The following is a 17,488-nucleotide window of genomic DNA, read 5'->3' on the forward strand; positions in this document are numbered from 1 at the left end:
GTGATTCTTTGCTGGTGCCCGGTGCAAGGTGCCTGATGGGCAGCCCTTGGGGGCTTTTTGTATTTCTCTGTGACCAGCAGAGCTTCCTTTATTGTTCGTCTGTAGGTGCTGGTGTGTGGGGAGTGAGAGGGTACAATAGTGGCTCCTTCCCCTGGGTGTGAGTGAGCAGTAGTGCCCTGCTTGGCTATCAGGAGCCCTGGTGGTGGTGGCAGTGCCTATTGCAGAGGGAAGCCAGCAGGCTCAGGTGTAAGCAGAATGTCTCCAGAGCTCGGCCACTCTGCGGACTTCTGGCTCTCAGCTGCAGGCACACCAGGCCAGTCCCTGCAGCCAGGCCCAGAGGGGGTCTCCCTTTGTTTATTGCAGGTGCCAAAAGAGAGGCTGCAACCATGGCTCCTCCCCCTGCTTGTGAGTCAGCAGTAGTGCACTGCCACCATGGCTGCCCAGCTTTCCAAGGTAGGCATTCTCTGCTGCGGATTTCTCCCCTCCTATCCCCTCAGTCTGTCTCCCCTCAGCTAACAATGTTTCGCACCCTGAACCAGTTCTCAGATTCCCACATTCCAGCTCCCAGACCCCTGTTCAGCTGTGAACACATGTCTCAGTCCGGACATGCAGAGCCGTGGTACAGACCCTCTGTGTGTTTCTCACTGTTTCCTGTCTGCCACAAATCGGCTGCTTCACCCTCTTTGGACTGTCCCAAATGCCTCCCTTCTGACCCAGTCAAATTCCCCATTAGAGTGGGGATTTCCCCATTAGATTGGGGACATTTCCCCAAAATTGGCAATCTCCCCTCTGTTTCAGCTTCCTCTGCCTGAGGGTGTATGACCCATCCCTTTCCTTTCTTTCGCTCCTCTTCCTCTGTTTTTTCCCCCTCTGTCCTACCTAGTTATGTCAGGATCTTTGCAGTCCTTTCTGGTATCCAAGGTCTTCTGCTGGTGTTCAGCTGGTTTTCTGTGGGAATTATTGCATCTTTTGATGTATTCCTGATGCATCTGTGGAGAGGGATACATTCCATGTCCTTCTACTTTGCTGCCATCTCCCCCCCACCATGATATATTATTTAACCTTGAATTTTGACCTGAAAGTAACGACCAAAATGGAAAAATAAATCTTAGGCATTTGTCTTAGTTTGCTAGGGCTGCAAAAAACAAACAAACAAAACAAAACAAAAAACCCCACAATCTTAAATAACAGACTTAAATAACAGAAAGTTGTTGTCTTATAGTTCTGGAGGTTAGAAGCCTAAGATCAAGGTGTCCCTCTGACATGTTCCCTCTGAAGGCACCAGGGAAAGATATGTTCTAGGCCTCTCTTCCAGTTTCTGGTAGTTCCTTGACTTGTGACAGCATAACTCCAATCTTCTCGAGGCATTCTCCCTGTGTGCATGTCCGTGTCCATATTTCTTTCCCCTTTCAGTGAGGACACTAGCCAGATTGAAGCAGGGGTCCATCCTACTCCAGTATGACCTCATCTTAACTAATTACATTTCTGACCATATTTCCAAATAAAGTCACATTCTGAGGTACTGGGGGTTACGATTTCAGCATGTGAATTTTGGAGAGACACAATTCAACTCATCATAACAGCATCTTTCTAATGAAAATAAAGAAAAGCATCAAGAAAAATTTGGCTCCCAAGGATAGCATTAAGAAGTGAAAAGACAACACAAAGAATGTGAGAAAATATTTGCAAATCATATACCTCACAGGGAACTTGTATCTAGAATACATAAACAACTCCTAAAACTCAATAATAAAAGACAAATAATGCAATTAAAAGTGGGCAGAAGATCTGAATAGACATTTCTCCAAAGAAGATATACAAGTGGCCAATCAACACATGAAAATATGTCCAATATTACTAGCTGTGAAACAAATGCAAATCAAAACCACAGTAAGATACCACTTCATGGTATGGCTAGACTTAGGCATAGGATGGCTGGAATCAAGCAGCCAGATAATAATAAATGTGGACAAAGATGTAGAGAAATTGGAACCTCACACACTGCTGGTGGAAATGATGCAGCTATGTTGAAAAATAGTGTGGCATTCCTCCAAAGGTTAAACAGAGTTGCTATATGATCTAGCAATTTCACTCCTAGTTATGTACCCAAAAGAATTGAAAATTTAAGTTCACACAAAAACTGGTACATGAATGGTCATAGGAGCATTATTTATAATAGCCAAAAAGTGTAAGCAACCTAAATGTCCATCAAAGAAGTCAATGACAGAAGATCATATATTATATTATTTGATTTTTTTGAAAAGTCCAGACTAGGCAAATTTATTGAGACAGAAAGTAGATTGTTATTGTCTAAGAGTGAAGGGAGGAAGGAATGGGAAGTGATTACTAATGGGTACAGGTTCCTGGTTGGGGTGATAAAAATGTTCTAAAATTGACCACGTTGATAGGTACACAACTTTGTAAATATACTAAGAAATATTGCCTCTGACTGGGGCAAGTTGCTCAACCTACCTGGGTTTCATTTTCTACTTTGTAAACTAAGGACAACCACCTCCCTCTTAAGGTTATTGTGAAGATAAGATGAACTAACACATTGAAATGCTTTCAACAGAGACTGGCACAAAATAAGCACTAAAGAGGTAGTTGCTATTACTATTAAATGTGAATTGTGAGACTTTAATTCCAGGTAGATTGCTTGCAAAAAAAGATTAGACTCAGAAAGTATAATGTGAGAGCAAACAAATTCGTATAATGCTGACATATTTTAACCTGATAATTTAAAATAATGGTATCCTGAGGAAAGCAAGTTTTTGGTGTCGAATTTGTATCTAAGTCCTGCATTAGAATGGCAGGGAGGGTGGGCTCTGCTCCAGCCATGAAAACCAAGCATAGGCCCTCTTTAATAAAAGTCAGAGGATATAAAAAATATTTTTAGAAATGATCTCTAGTTGGAGTCTTTAATTGACTTACCCTTTCTAGGGAGTTGTTTACACTCCTAAAGAAAGATACTGATTCAGTTTTCATTTTCCTTTATTTCTTACAACTATACTGAAACAGAGCATGGCTAAGGTTCATTCCTGTAAGATGTGTCCTTCACGTTTTTGTTTGTTTTTGAGCACGAGAAGGTCCTGTGATATTTATGCAGGAAATTACACTTGACTGTAATTCTTGGCTGACTCTAGGCTGACTCAGATGCTTTCTTCCTCCCTCTGGCTGATAGCTGCCAGCGCAGGCTGTCAGTCCGTCAGCAATGTTCATGGAGTGCCCATGGCGTGCAGAGGCCGAAGAGCACCGAAAACAAATCAGGAGCTGAAGCTTTGCTTTTAAAGCTTTTACAATACACTGGGACAATCAGGACCAGCACACAGAACATATGCATAATGCATAATACGTGATGCAGAACTGTGCAGTCACGGTCCAGCAGGACCACCTGAGGCAAAATTGCCAAGTAGGCTTGTCTCTGAGTTCTCTGAGGTTCCATTTTCTATTTTCCTTCCTCACTTCTAGGTGCTGCTTCCCACAGTCAATACATATTTATCCAATGCCATCTGTATACAATACCCATAAATAAGTAACAGATACTGCCCTCCAGAGCTTCCTACCCAACCAGTCCTTTCTGGGGTATTGCTTTCACTCCAAAATCCACTCCCCCAGTACTCTCTTCCAGCTCCAGGGTCTTCTCTCCTTAAGGCCCTTTTGTCAGCTAGCTATAAAGAAATTAGTATTAATTTAAAAAAACAAAGTCACACTAAAGCATGATTTACAACTTAAGATTTTAACTTTTATTAACCCAAAGGAATGAATCTGTAATGGTAGAATTATAGAAGAAAAGGCTACTGGATAAGGGGAGATGTATTTTGAAAAAAAAATCCATGAATTTCCTTTTTTAGGCAGCAGTTTTTAGATTTGGCTTTGCAAGGCCAATACTGCAGGTGTGATTTCTTTCTAGGTTCTCAGCGAGATAGGGGAGCCAACAGTTGGTATATTTCCCTTGGACTTAAAATCCAAACACCTAGGCTTCCCAGAGAAATAGTTAACTGAAAGTGGGAGAATAATAAGCTTTTCCTACCTGGTAATAGCATTTCTAGAATATAGAACATTATCTTTAAAACAGTTCTTTGATCCGGAGTGTCAAAACTATTACCTATAAATAAGGCACAACTTAGAATAAGAATAAAAAAATACAAACCTTTAAATGCTACTCAGCCTTTCTCATTAACCAACTTACGCATTGTTGTTTAAGTGACATAATTCAGTCCCTGAGTGAGTTGAATTAACTCACTCAGGATATAGGGTCTGACTCCTACAGGTTCCGCCTGGATTACATGGATGTGCATGCTTATTTCAGACCAGAGCTTTTCTTTAATCCTTACCAGCTGATATATCTCTACCTGTTTACCCTTCACCAGCTAAAATACCCTATTTGTCTTTCTGAGATTTCTGCTTTTACTCTTTGACTCTACATCTGGAGGTCTGACTAGAAAGAAAATTACATATCAGCAGCCTTATACCATGGAGACAACTGTTTCTCTTTTAGAAAAAGTTCCCCCACCCCCTTCCCTGCCTCTTTCCATATTTAAGTTTTTAGAGTGTTCTATTTATCCTTATTCCAACTCCAACTCAAAATATTGGAAATAAATTAGGATTTCCAAACTTACTAGTTTACTAGAAAACAGTTTTTAAAGGCGAGTATGGTTCTAAAACTGAGAAACAATGTACTTTATATCTTTTAAGTCTTTTCATAGACAATTTGCTCTGCTTACTTTAAAATGAGGTTTGTAATTATAACAGAGGTATTATTTGGATGACTTAGAGGGACGTGCAGGGTGGTATTAACATGGGAACTCCTTACAGAGGCATGAACCTGAAATATTGTATTGAAAGCAGGAAATATGGTATAATTCAACAGAGGAAGGTATGAACATTGAAGTGTGGGAAATCATGTGTGTAAATACTTAAAGATGAGAATTAATGAGTCATGTACTGAAAATAGAAAACTGCTTACCCGCCCTTATCCAGAAGTATGGTAGAAGACTAGGACTTTGGGGGAAAGGAGAAGAAATTAGCAAAAGATCCTGAAGTTATGGTTTTGAAGTAAAGCTTGCAGAAGTAATTGAGACACAGAAATTTTTTCTATCTTGTTAGGTCTGAATTTCTCAGACTATCTAACCATTTCTCTTTATGAATATTGGAAAATTTTCCTGATTTAAATCCTAAACAAATGGTCTGTTTATACTACTAAACTTCTTAAGTATGACACAGTATTAGGCATCCCACAACTTTACTTCTGAGAAATCAATACTTCACAGTCAATACCACAAAGCAATTTTCATTTTAAGGAGAATCTTATGTAAAAGTGTTAGGCCTTTGCATATTGGAAAATAAATTATTATAGTTTCTGGGAATATGCTAGACTAGGTACCCTTACTAACCTTGCTAAAGATAACTAAAAATGTAGAATGAAATACATTTTAAAATTATTTTAATGCATTGATGACCTGAAAAGTTAGTAAGGAATAGTCATGGATAAAAAACAGAGAGCAGGAAACCTGAGGGGTCAGCAGAAGGCTGAAGTCAATGTTTACCTTGAGAGCATCTGAAGCTTCAGTTTTTAAGCCTTTGAGAGTGGAAGGGACAGAGGACAAAGCCTGGGCCTGCTCAGGTTGGGGAACATAATAGAAAACAAAATTCAGGTATAGTCTGTTTATAAACAACTCATATGAAGCTAAAGGATACAGAAAAATGCAAAGTAACAGGGTATAAGAAGATGTATCAAGCAAATACAAAAGAAACCAGTGGCATAGCTACATAAGTATCTGGAGACACTGTACCTTACTATGAAAAGGGTTACCAGATATAAGAGATTTGATATTGACAAGTAAGGATGTAGAGGTAAGAAGAAAGTGAATTAACACCCCCTTTCAGGAAAACAATCTGGCACTACCTATTAAAATATTAGATTATGTAAAATACACATAAGCTTCAACCCAACAAACCCACTTCTTTCATAATCCTTTTCACCCTTTCTTCCTTATGATTTGGAGACATGACTTTGATGAGATTAAGGTTTTAGGAAGCAGACAATATAATATATGGTTGATTTAAAGTCTGTAAATGTAATTATGTGTTGGATGAAAAATAGTGACATAGTTAAATGGAAATAAGATCATAATGAATTTAAGTAAAGAAGTATTTGTTGCAGAGTAAAAATGTGGCCGTTATAAACAAACTTGTGTTTGGTAGACATTAAAGTTTAAGTAGAAAACTAGATCCTGTGACTATTTAGAGGCCTTCTTTGTAGTTTGGAATGGAATAAACCCCTCCCCTTCCCCCCCCCCCCCAAATTCCAAAATCAAAAACAAAAACAAAAACAAAAAAACCTAGGAATTTCCCTCAGAAAATTAGGATCTCTCTTAGTAGTTCCTCACCAGGCTTGCTTCTCTGGAACCTCAAATAGACCCAATGACATAGTAAAGAATGAAATGCAGAAGTATGTACATGAAGTAGGACAAGAAATTCCTATCATGGTAGTAAGTTGGACTCTTGAGGGCTAAAGGGCCTTTTCTCCCTGACACAGACCCTCAAAGGCAGCAAGCCATTGCTCTGCGCTCCCCTGATCTAGAAGATTTCTCATTCTGAGTGGGCTTTGGAAACCACGAAATTTTCCCTGTGCCTCTGTGGGGAATCAGGGAAGCATGGAGAAGTTGTGTCTGCTCACTCCATCATTATTCATGATATTGTATATAACCTTTTCACAACTTGTTTGTTCATTCAAGGTAAAAGAAAGTAAAACTAACTTTAGCCAAACCTTAGTTTGTTTTGGGGGTCTGGCATCCACCATAAAGGTTGTGAAATACCACACTAATAAGTACAATATATTTCTTTTTAAAAAACTCTTTATTTGTTAAAACATTATTGGCACAGCACTTACATTCATTCCCATCAAATAATAAAATTTCCACTCTCTGTACTCAATTCTTAAGAATCTGAGAGATTAAAAATGTATTTAAAGAAAGAACTAAAAGGAAGATAATTAAAAACTTGGAAATTTACAGTAGTAAATTACTACACAAGAGAAAGTACTTTTCTTTCTTTTTTTTTTTTTTCTATTTGAGAAAGTACTTTTCTTATTCATGGAAATGTTGATGGCACAATTCTACTGAAATTAATACATATTTTACTGATTAATTTACACATTATCTTGGTGGAAAAAACAGTATTCTTTACTCTTTCAGTTTTTATATGCTAAGTACATATAATTCTAGAGGGATAACAGATAGATGATAATACAAACCTTGGTAGGGCCATAAACAGGTCAAATCTAGAGTCAAAGATGCTTCAAAGACTCCAAGAAATGATTTAAAAACAAACTTAACAAAACATGTATTGGGTCATGCCCATGGTCCATTCAAACTGTATCCTGTTGCAGAGTAAAAATGTGGCCACAGAGAAAGGATGGATTGGATAACACCCTGCCACCCCACTCGCACCCAGATAATCCCAGCCTCCTTTGATAACCCAGATAAGCCAACCATCTGTGTGTTGACTCAAATCTTTCTAGAACTTATTTATAATCTATATGTGGATCATGAATTTATTCAATTTACTACCTGTATTTAGAGTGGTGTTTTCTTTATTCTTAATACCTTAGTCAAACAATTAAGAGAAGCATCTAGAAAAGCATTGCAGGGATCAAGAGGCTCCCTTAAAATATGAAGAAATGCCAAAACTGGGTTACAAAATATAATTATATGTTTAAATATTTATATTAAACCACAATTTAATCCAAAATACACACCATAGTACACTCTAACTCTGCAACTTTCAAAAGTTTTATTAAAAATGCAATAGTACATGGATTAAAATGTTGTCCTCTTTCTATCCTGTACCTCTGTGACTATAGATTTAACTTCACTTAGAGATAACCTCAAAAGGCTACTATTGAGGCTCTTTATGAATGTGAGGCTTAAGCCAAGAGGCCCTTCTGGCTTCCTTGATAAACCCTGACATCTAGTTTCTAATAATCTTAGATTTGATGATAAAGTCTCTGTTTTCCTGATCTGTATGCTTCATAACTTGGTTCAGATTTTATGTAAATGGTAAAAATTAAATAAACTATTCAGGCTGAGTTGAGGGAGCTAGAGAGTAAGAAGATGGAAGGATGCAAAAGAAAGATTTTTTTTGGAGATTGGCTGTATTTCCTTGGAGGGTAACCTGGTTGGGCTAACTTCAGGATACTATGCAAGGCTTAAAAAAAGCATCAAAGAAGCAAAATAGTAGTTGCATAATGTGGGGCAATGTAAACAGTCTGTGTTGCAGCTAAACTATTACAGCTATATCTATCTAGCAATACATCTCTACATATCTCCATTATTCAGGAAGTTCACTTTAAAACAGGCTGCTGAACTTGGCCTTTCCCCACTCCAGCATCAAACATCTGTCAGCTGGGGATGATAGCTGAGCACAGGTAGCTATGCTGGCTGATTTCTTGAGGCTTCTTACTCATTAAACTATCCGGAACTTTGACTTGAATGTTGCCCACTTCACGTAGACACAGCCTGCATCTGATGTGCTGTTTCTATTGACCATTCAAATACTAATCAGTAGCCAGTTCCTCAGGGTGGGAAGATTCTTCTCCAGCCACTTAATATTTTTGGATATGGTTTCCAGAACAATTTGAAAAATTTCCAGATGTGATCCTTGGGCCTTAAGAGATTCAAAGAACAGTTTCACCTGAAAAATAAGCAAGAAAAGAATAACTGACGTGGTTCATAAAACACTTTCTCTTCCAAAGGGTTTCAAAACAGCTTGCAAATTATGCAAACACAGGTACAAGCATTTCTCTGCCAACCTCTGAAAGATTACTTTCTTCTTCTCTTTTTCAGGCATAATTATTATTTCACTTTATCTTTAAACAATAGATAAAATAAGACAGGAATGACAAACCTTACAAGTGAACACACTGTGCGTAAAGAAGTTAAGAGATTGAGCCAAGTTACAGAGTAAGCAGTGATCTGGGATTTAATTTCTAGAATTCTGAATTTGCTTATGAAGTAAATAAATTTAAGATTTATTGTGGAAAAAAGATGTAAAACACCAGAATGCTTTTTTTAAAAAAAAGATAAGTAGAATTACCAACAAGAGTAATTTTGTTAAAAAGACCTTTAAGCACTCTTCCAAACTTCAATATACTCACTCAAGTGATGATACAATATGAATGAAATAATACAAAAGGACTCTTCCCTCAAGTGTAATTTTCATTTTGAATGATACGAACATTAGTCCTGTCCCTTCCATTTACTTGTTATATGACATTGGACAGCTTATTTTCTTTTAATAAAATAACAACTTCAAACCAGACTGCCATCTAAGTTTACTTTCAATTCTATAACTTGAACATTTATTTTTTAATTGTTAGCAATAGAGAGTCACAAACCTCTTGCAACTCATCCTTGGAAGAAAAGTGAGATGTTGTGCCAGAGATGATCATTCTTATGGGAAATGAGCCCAAATCAAATCTGAAAATAAAAGGAATCTCATAGATTTAAGTAATAGAAATAATGGCCTTATGTTTATAACTTCTATATATTTAAAATATATAACATTAACAACTATATGATAAATTTGTGCATTACAATGGATACTATTAATTACCACAAGAATAACCCATATTCATCCAGTAAAATCTGAAAGCTATGAAATTTATCAAATTTGACCATAAGATTAAAATGTAGATAAAGCTTTTTTAGGAAATATGACCAATATTTATGTTTAAATTTAAGTTTATATTTAAAGCAGCATTCTCTACACTTTTGATTATGCACCCATCAACAAATATTTTTTGACCAAGAACTTCCCAATATACATATATTATTTATGAATTATATGCATGTACCATGTTAAAGGTAAAAAAGAAAATTTAAGAGCATAAGATAAATAATACACGTAGCAATATTTTCTTCTTGCACTCTAAGGCATTGTCTTGGATACTTCCCCATCTCATTTTGGACACCACTATGTTTAAACATCATATTTATTGGGACATTGTTGGCTGAACTCTCATTCGAAGCCACAGATGGCATCCTTCACCCCACTGTCTTATATAGAGACTTTGTACCACAGGTCAAAGAGATTCATGCTGTAAAGCAGAGCACAGATACATCTCAGAAATGGTCCCAAGTCTGGGCTCTGCACATGGCTGGGCAGGAGGATAATTTCCAGTTACAAAATAAATCTACAGCAGTGCAGAAAAGTTGGATCATTTCAGGAGGGAACAGTCATGCAAACAACCAAACTAATGGTTCCGGTAGGGTCCTTAAGGAAAGACATTTAAAAAAAAAAAACAGTTTCTAACTATTTGGTCTCATGTGGATGTCAACCCCTTGAAGGTCTGGGAGAGGGGTAGAAACGTGCTTTTTACTTACACAAAGCTATCAGTGAGGACTCTGAGGACTTTATGGCTAAGAATGAGAGGGAAGAGGAACTGAGGATGACTGGCATCAGAGATGCTAACTGATACAAAGATAAATGGAGCAAATTGCACAGCTCTTTCTTTCAGGGTATTTTTCATATAGTTAATAAGTGACATTTTGGATTTGGATGAGGAATGTCTGAGCACCTTAGCAGGAGGTTTGTTGTGAGAGAAAGCAATGTTATCCTGTGCATTCTAATGAAATCTAATCATTCTTGGTTTTTCTGGGACTATTTTAGGTTCAGGAGTATACTGGAGTGCGCTCTAGTTTTCCCCAAAGTTGTAACCCCAGAAAAGGCTCATAACCTATCCAGTTTTGGAGGGGAGCTCCCAAAACACTTCTAATTGAATTTCTTTTAGCTACTCCAAGCTCTCTACTGTGCCACCTCCCCAGGGGCACTGGAAATAGGGACTAGCTCTCTTCAAAATTCCTCAAGTTTTTTCCCCCCAGTGTTTGATATGCTATATATGGCTTCACTGTATTCTTCAGGGCTGGGGAGAGAGCCAGAAGGGAATGGGGGGATGGGACTGATGACTGGATTTAACTCAACGCATACTTGTTCCCAGCAATCCTTCATTGCCTGAGCTGAGTAAGAGAAATCTGTTTCCCATTCCCTTCCTTTCATTCCTCTCACTTACACCTGGACAGGGTAATTTGGGCTAGAGAGTTTTAAAACTGACAGACTTCATCTAATCAGTTAAGTAAAAATGGTGTTATTTACATGCTTGAGGGATCATTTGGTTATATGTGGTTTTAGGCAAATGAGATATCTGGGTGGAAGAACACACATTGGGTATAAACAAATACCAACTTTTTTTTTTTTTTTTGGGGGTACACCAGGTTCAATCATCTGTTTTTATACACATATCCCCATATTCCCTCCCTTCCTTGACTCCCCCCAAATACCAACTTTTTAAGGAGATGGGTCCAATTTTCTTTTACAAAATTCCAGGCTAATTGCTGCCCCTTTGGATTTCTGGCAATTGCATAAAGAAGAGCTGCCAAGTCCTGTGTCTTGATAACCTTTCCTTCCATTCCTAGTTCAATTAACCTGAAGAAATAAAAATCACTTCTAATTTTTCATGGTTTGTGTTTCATAATGGAAATTAACTCAGGCTATCAGTATAGTAAAAGAATCAGAGAGAAAGAGGCATGACAAAAGTGTAATGTACCAAAAACAGTAATAAATTCTCTACTGGCTAACATTTTTAATATTCCAGTTAAATTTTTACTTTTTTCTAGCAGTAATTTTATTCATTTATCATTTCAAAGAACTTTGATTAGCATCTTATATACAATAGTGTATTTTTTACAATAATTTTCCTCCAAAGTTCTGAAAGTAAAACATAGCTATTTGTTTAGTATAAATCACATGTTAATAACTAAGGAATATCTGTTTTCACTATTTGCATTTTGTCAATATATATTTCTTGGAAGTAAAGTCAAAGTAGTTCAAATTCTGATTCAATTATTATTACATGCCTTGAAACTGGTGGCTGAAATTTTAGTAACGTCCCCGAATATGTGTAAGTCTACTTTTAACAATTTAGTTAAATTCACTTACTTCATTAACTTCTCCTGGTGTTTGCTGGTAGACAATGCATAGAGAATTTTGTTTTTTTCAGCACCTGACAATGACAGTTCGTATTGCTCTAAAAGGTAATTCCATCCTGCTGGTTTTTGAGCACCCACGGAATACACAATCTTTAAAACATCTGTTGGGATACTGTAATATTAAACACAAAAGTGAAAAAAAATTCTATGAAAGAAAAAATTCATTTTTCTTACTGTGATTTTAAATTGCTATAACAGAATCACCCCTGAGTTATTTCTAGTACCCAGCATATTAAGCGTTTTTTTCTGGCAAAGTTTTATAAAAATATTTTATGTAATCTTACTTTGCAAATTATTTGTGGTTTCTTTCTTACTGATGTTAGCAAGGATAATAATCATAAAAATTTAAACTACTTGGAGATGGAAATAGAAAGTTGATGGAATCAATAAATGAAAGAGGTGATTTCTGAAATATAAATGCACTAGTTTATATAGAATTCTATCATTACACAGCATATATTGGTGCTACCTGATTTTTAAAAAAAGATTATTACCTGCTGCTTTAATGTCACATTAGGAGTATTTTCTAGCAGGCCTGTCTGAGGGTTATCTGACTCTCTAGGTGTAGAGAATTGTAATTTAGCACAGTTATTTAGAGTTCAGTCGTATAATTCTGTAAAACTGATAAGATGCAATATTACTATTTTCGGTCCACCTAAAGAAGACACCACGGTTTTGGGGGTTTATTGTCCTATAGGATACTAAGTAGTTTTGATCTAATTTGGTTATGATTTTTAATCCCAAATATCATTAGATCAATAATAACTGATATTCATATTGATGGCTTGGGAAAACCACAACACAGAGAAGTGAGGATGGGACAGAAAATTCACGTTTATCATGCAGGGACCATAAGATTGTACTAGTCTCTATATAACTTATTTAACTGTCAAAGCTATCCAATGAGATAGAAAAATTACCCTTATTTTTAAAAAATGGAAATAAAGCTCGGAAAGGTTAAGTAACTTGCACTGGGGTGACATAGTAGCCTTTTTGGAGATGGGATTTAGACCCATGATTCTAATGCTGTGCTATTTCCACTGTATTATATGTACTTAAATATCCCAAGAGCCTTTGAATCCTAAAACAAAAAGTAATTAAATTATAATACACATTATTTTGATTTTAGTGTGCTTTACTGTACAAATTTATAAAAACAGTAACAAATAAATTGTAAGTTCCTTAAAGGTAGAATACATACTTGTTTTGTTCACTAGTTTATTCTTAGCACCAAATGCAGTGCCTGGCACACAGCAAAGCATTATGTTTTAAATTCATGAATGAATGAAGTAATCCATCAATAAAAGGAAATGCCTCATTAGGATTAATACCAGTGCTCCTGAAGTTTAGAAAAAAGAAACCTACAGTATTTGATTATGTATTCTTGATTATAAGCTTAAATTAGATTTACCCAGAATTTTTTCACAGGCATAGCATCCTACTCAACATGCTGAACCACTATATCTACTGGACTTGAGTTACTGCAGGTAAGATTATCCCTCTTGTAACTAGCATAAAGACAGGATGTTTGTATTTTTGGCTCACTCATACAGTTCATTCAAACGTGAACAAAAAGAAGAGAAAAATACAGCTAAAAGATATTTTTTTCTGAAACCGATTTTAGGCCTAAATCCCAAAGAATGAAAAAGCCCAAAAAGGAGAAAATGAATTCCTTTTTTTAAGGAAGAATTCAAGAAAAGATTTCAAAAAGCTCACTGAGATTTAGTTATGTGGAGATAAATTATGATAGCATTTCATAGCAATTTGGCAGAGGGAAAATTGACACCATTGCTTTACGTGGTACTGAAGTTGTGAATTTTTTTTCTAGTTTAAAAATGAATTTTCCTTAATTCATATACAGATTCAATTTCTCAAAATATCCAACTTGAGAGTCAAGAGTTTTAATAGCAACAATATAAAATCATGGGTTGGACAGAAATCAAGGCTTATATTGAAAAGACTGTGGGGTTGCAGCTGCTAAACTGAACTGCAGCATAATCCATCGGATCACTGGGCATCTACCTGACTACAACAACCACCGGAATCAATTTCGCCACCATACACATCCTTTAGATGGCCCAAATCATCAGTTTCCTATCAAAGTTGAAACCTGGGGCTAAGGCTGTGGTGTGGTATTGGTTAATTGCTTAATGAGGAAGTAAACATTTTAAAAAGGCAGCCCCCTTATTTTTTTTAGTTTCATCAACTGATCACTGGCGTTTAGACTGCATGTACATTTCACATTGCTTTTTATCTTAAAAGGCATCACTCTTGGAGACTGGGCAGCCCCCCCTCCCCGCCCCCACCCTCTGGCTATCTTTCTGATACCATGCTAATGTTGATTAGCTCTCCTCTAAAGTACCTAAACCGTACTTCCCACAAAATCTATCGAGCACTTATTCTGTGGGAGCATGAAACAGGAGTGTGTAATTCCCAGCATGGTTTTTTTTTTTTCTATCTTCACTAAGAGGTTTTAGATCTCATGTCTTGCATGATGAAAGACTTTTACATCAAAGTGAAAGGAACAAAGAATAGGACAGAAGTCCAGATCTACTTTAATTTTCCACTGGATTCCATCCACTGAGAGAAGAGTTCAGTTGCCTTCCGGATGCAAGGAGCATAGTTCAGGTAACAGGCCAGCTTCAAGAGAGCCGAGCGAAGCACTCTGTCCCAGGCCGAGCCCTCGTCGCTCCAGCTTTGCATGTCAATCATTGGCTTAAAATATTGGAGAAGGTAAAGCTGCAGAAAGCATAGGATGGTTTACAGAGAGGCTAAATTTAGTTCTTAACACAGCTCTCACTCACCTATCTAAACGGTTCTACTCTAAACTGTCTGCATGAACCTTTCCCAAAGCCCAGAACTACTTATCCCTATATTTTGCTTCTCTTTTTCTGGCCTCCACCCACCAGAGTTAGTTTCTCCATTAGAAGTACAATTTAATTTCCTATCTGAGAAGGGAATATCAATTGGTATAAGATAAAATCACCTTAGGAGGGATGTTTTGCTTACGACCCTGGTACCTAGCTCTCAGGATGGTAATGACAAGGAATGAACGACATCCAACCATTAGGTGTTTAAGTGTTGACTGTGCTATCAGCCAGTTTCCTCAGATCCTTCAAGATTTAGCCCCAAGAGTTCACACGAAACAGAACAAGTCCCATTGATCCTCCAGGCACTGTGTATTTCACTTAATGAATTTTCTGACAGTGTAACACAAACCTTGAGATTTTCAGTGACATCTGAAACATTCCTTCTTTCCATGATGTGGTAAAACAATTCTAGGTATTCCAGACCCTTGAGAAGTGCAGGGATGCTCGTTTCATGTTGGAGATAGCGAGTCAGGTCAAGGGCTTTGTCCAGGGTCAACCTTCCTGCACTGAGGTATAAAACAAATGTCAGTTGTCTGTGCATATCTTACAGTTCTTACTATTTTAAATATTAAAACAAAGACGATATAGAGAGCAATAACAGAAGCAGTTCATTATATCCAGACCATTTGGTTTAAATCCTACCTCTGCTACATTGACCTGGGGCAAATTAACCACTCTGGGCTTCAGCTGTCTCCTCGATACAATGGAGATAATAATAGTATCTACTTTAATCCTCTGTTGTAAGGATTAAATGAGTTAATATAGGTAAAGTGCTTAGACTAATGCCTAATATAAATAAATTTCATTGTAAATGAAAATGAGATAAATATTAGCTAATATTAATGTTTAGTATCAAATAATATCAAACTTTTCATATATTTGTCATTCTCTAATTGCCTAATTTGTGGGTCTGAATTGTTCCTCCAAGCGTATTTGGAACTTTGAGGACAGATGCCATATCTTTTTTGTTTTTGATGTCCCTCCTAGAGTCTAACACAGAAGCAGCACTTATTCTGAGTGGGTCAAAACAAGGATTTTCATTTTTTTAAAGAATCTATTTAGATTCTAAAGTGATGTGGCTTCTCTACATTTTCCTTTAATGAGAAGAACAAATAACAAAACTATTATTCTGAATACTAAAACGTTAGGGTCTTTTCTGTAGAAGAAATAAACCATTAAATAAAGTGGTTCTCACATGTGTTTCTGAGAAGACCTGTGTCCCTGCAGTGTCTATAAGCCATTCTTACCAGCATCCAACTGCCAAATTAAGCATAATAATTTGATATGGAAACAGATTCCAGAACAAAGATATCATTAATATAATGCCCTACCTTCTCTGGGTTTTTAAAATTTAAAAATTCTCATCTAAAACGAGGGAACTGAAATTAGAAAGAAGTGACATTAAAAAGAACCAACTTTTGTTAAGACTATACTCTTCTCAGTCACAATGATGTACTGCTTTAAGACAGACTTACGAAAAATTTCATCTAAAGACAGAGGGCTGGACCATATGCTCTATGATTTTATGGTCTGCTATATTTTTAAAAAAACAAATCCACAAAATGTCACTATTCCTTCCCACACGTGTAAGTGTCATAATATATGGTGCAGTAGATAAGTATAAATATAGACACAACCTTTACAATTTTAAATGTTAAATCTCGTACACAATCCATTCATTACTTTGCTCACATTGGGGAAATCAATATGAAATTGGTAGAGAAATTAAGGAAGAATTGGCTACTTACGTTTATTACTCTTTTGACTTTCCTGGAAAGACAAAGTGTTTCCCTTCCTTTTTCCCATTTATGATGAACAAAATGAGATGCAGAATAAATCAGGTTACAAGGTTACCAACGGAAAAAATATTAAGGATCAGGTGGAGTATTATGCATTGTAAGCTTTTCTTATTCTGAGAATTACGGTCATGTACTCACTTTATTCAGTGTGATATATTATTTCCTCTCAGATGCTATGTAGTATACTATACTTAGAGGATCAGCAACAGGAAGAAACAAGGTATGATATTCTAGGGTTAAATTTTTAAAAAGAATGTTTAACACGTAAAAATCACTTTATATTAATCTTGTTTTTCTTTTTGGCCCGGTCTAATTTATTTTTTACTAAGACAAATGCCATTATTTACTCTTATATTTACCTACTTTAAAACAGTTTAATCTGAATATTGACTTAAGAGGGACTCCTTTTTATCTAATTATTATTTAATAAAACTCCAGCCCCTCACCACCTGCCCTCTGCTCCAATCAATGCACAAAATGTTATCTGAATGTCTGTTTAGCTTAAAGATTAAGCCCATGTATAAGCATACGCTTCAGCCCAACAGGAAATAGTCTTTATCTACTTATTTGCATAAAGTTTCAGCTAAATAGTACCTGTGTGAAATACACTCTAGTCCTGAGGAAACAATTTGGGGCTTCTTTTTACGGTGTTGGACTAAAAGAAATAAATAGTTTATCTGTAAGTAAACTATGGTTGTCATTTTAATTCTGCTCAACTCAGAGGAGATCCAAGTCTTAAATTATATTTAATAATAAATATGAAAACTCAATT

General features: G+C 36.4%; 1 protein-coding gene across 2 annotated transcripts in view; it reads right to left on the bottom strand.

The window, feature by feature from the left end:
- Positions 1-6,870: 6,870 nt before the first annotated feature.
- The window catches only part of ERAP2 (endoplasmic reticulum aminopeptidase 2), a 40,181-nt gene continuing 29,563 nt past the window's right edge, over positions 6,871-17,488 (bottom strand). For both annotated transcript variants that reach the window (XM_057738656.1, XM_057738646.1), the window contains exons 14-19: positions 15,267-15,423; positions 14,602-14,786; positions 11,998-12,159; positions 11,344-11,484; positions 9,398-9,479; positions 6,871-8,694 (exon numbers count right to left, since the gene is read on the bottom strand). In XM_057738656.1, coding sequence (XP_057594639.1) covers positions 8,551-8,694; positions 9,398-9,479; positions 11,344-11,484; positions 11,998-12,159; positions 14,602-14,786; positions 15,267-15,423 — 871 coding nt within the window. In that variant the 3' untranslated portion in view covers positions 6,871-8,550. The remainder of the gene's footprint in view (positions 8,695-9,397; positions 9,480-11,343; positions 11,485-11,997; positions 12,160-14,601; positions 14,787-15,266; positions 15,424-17,488) is intronic.

Source organism: Hippopotamus amphibius, chromosome 1 (genome assembly GCF_030028045.1).
Source record: "Hippopotamus amphibius kiboko isolate mHipAmp2 chromosome 1, mHipAmp2.hap2, whole genome shotgun sequence".
In the NCBI taxonomy this organism is placed as follows: Eukaryota; Metazoa; Chordata; class Mammalia; order Artiodactyla; family Hippopotamidae; genus Hippopotamus; species Hippopotamus amphibius.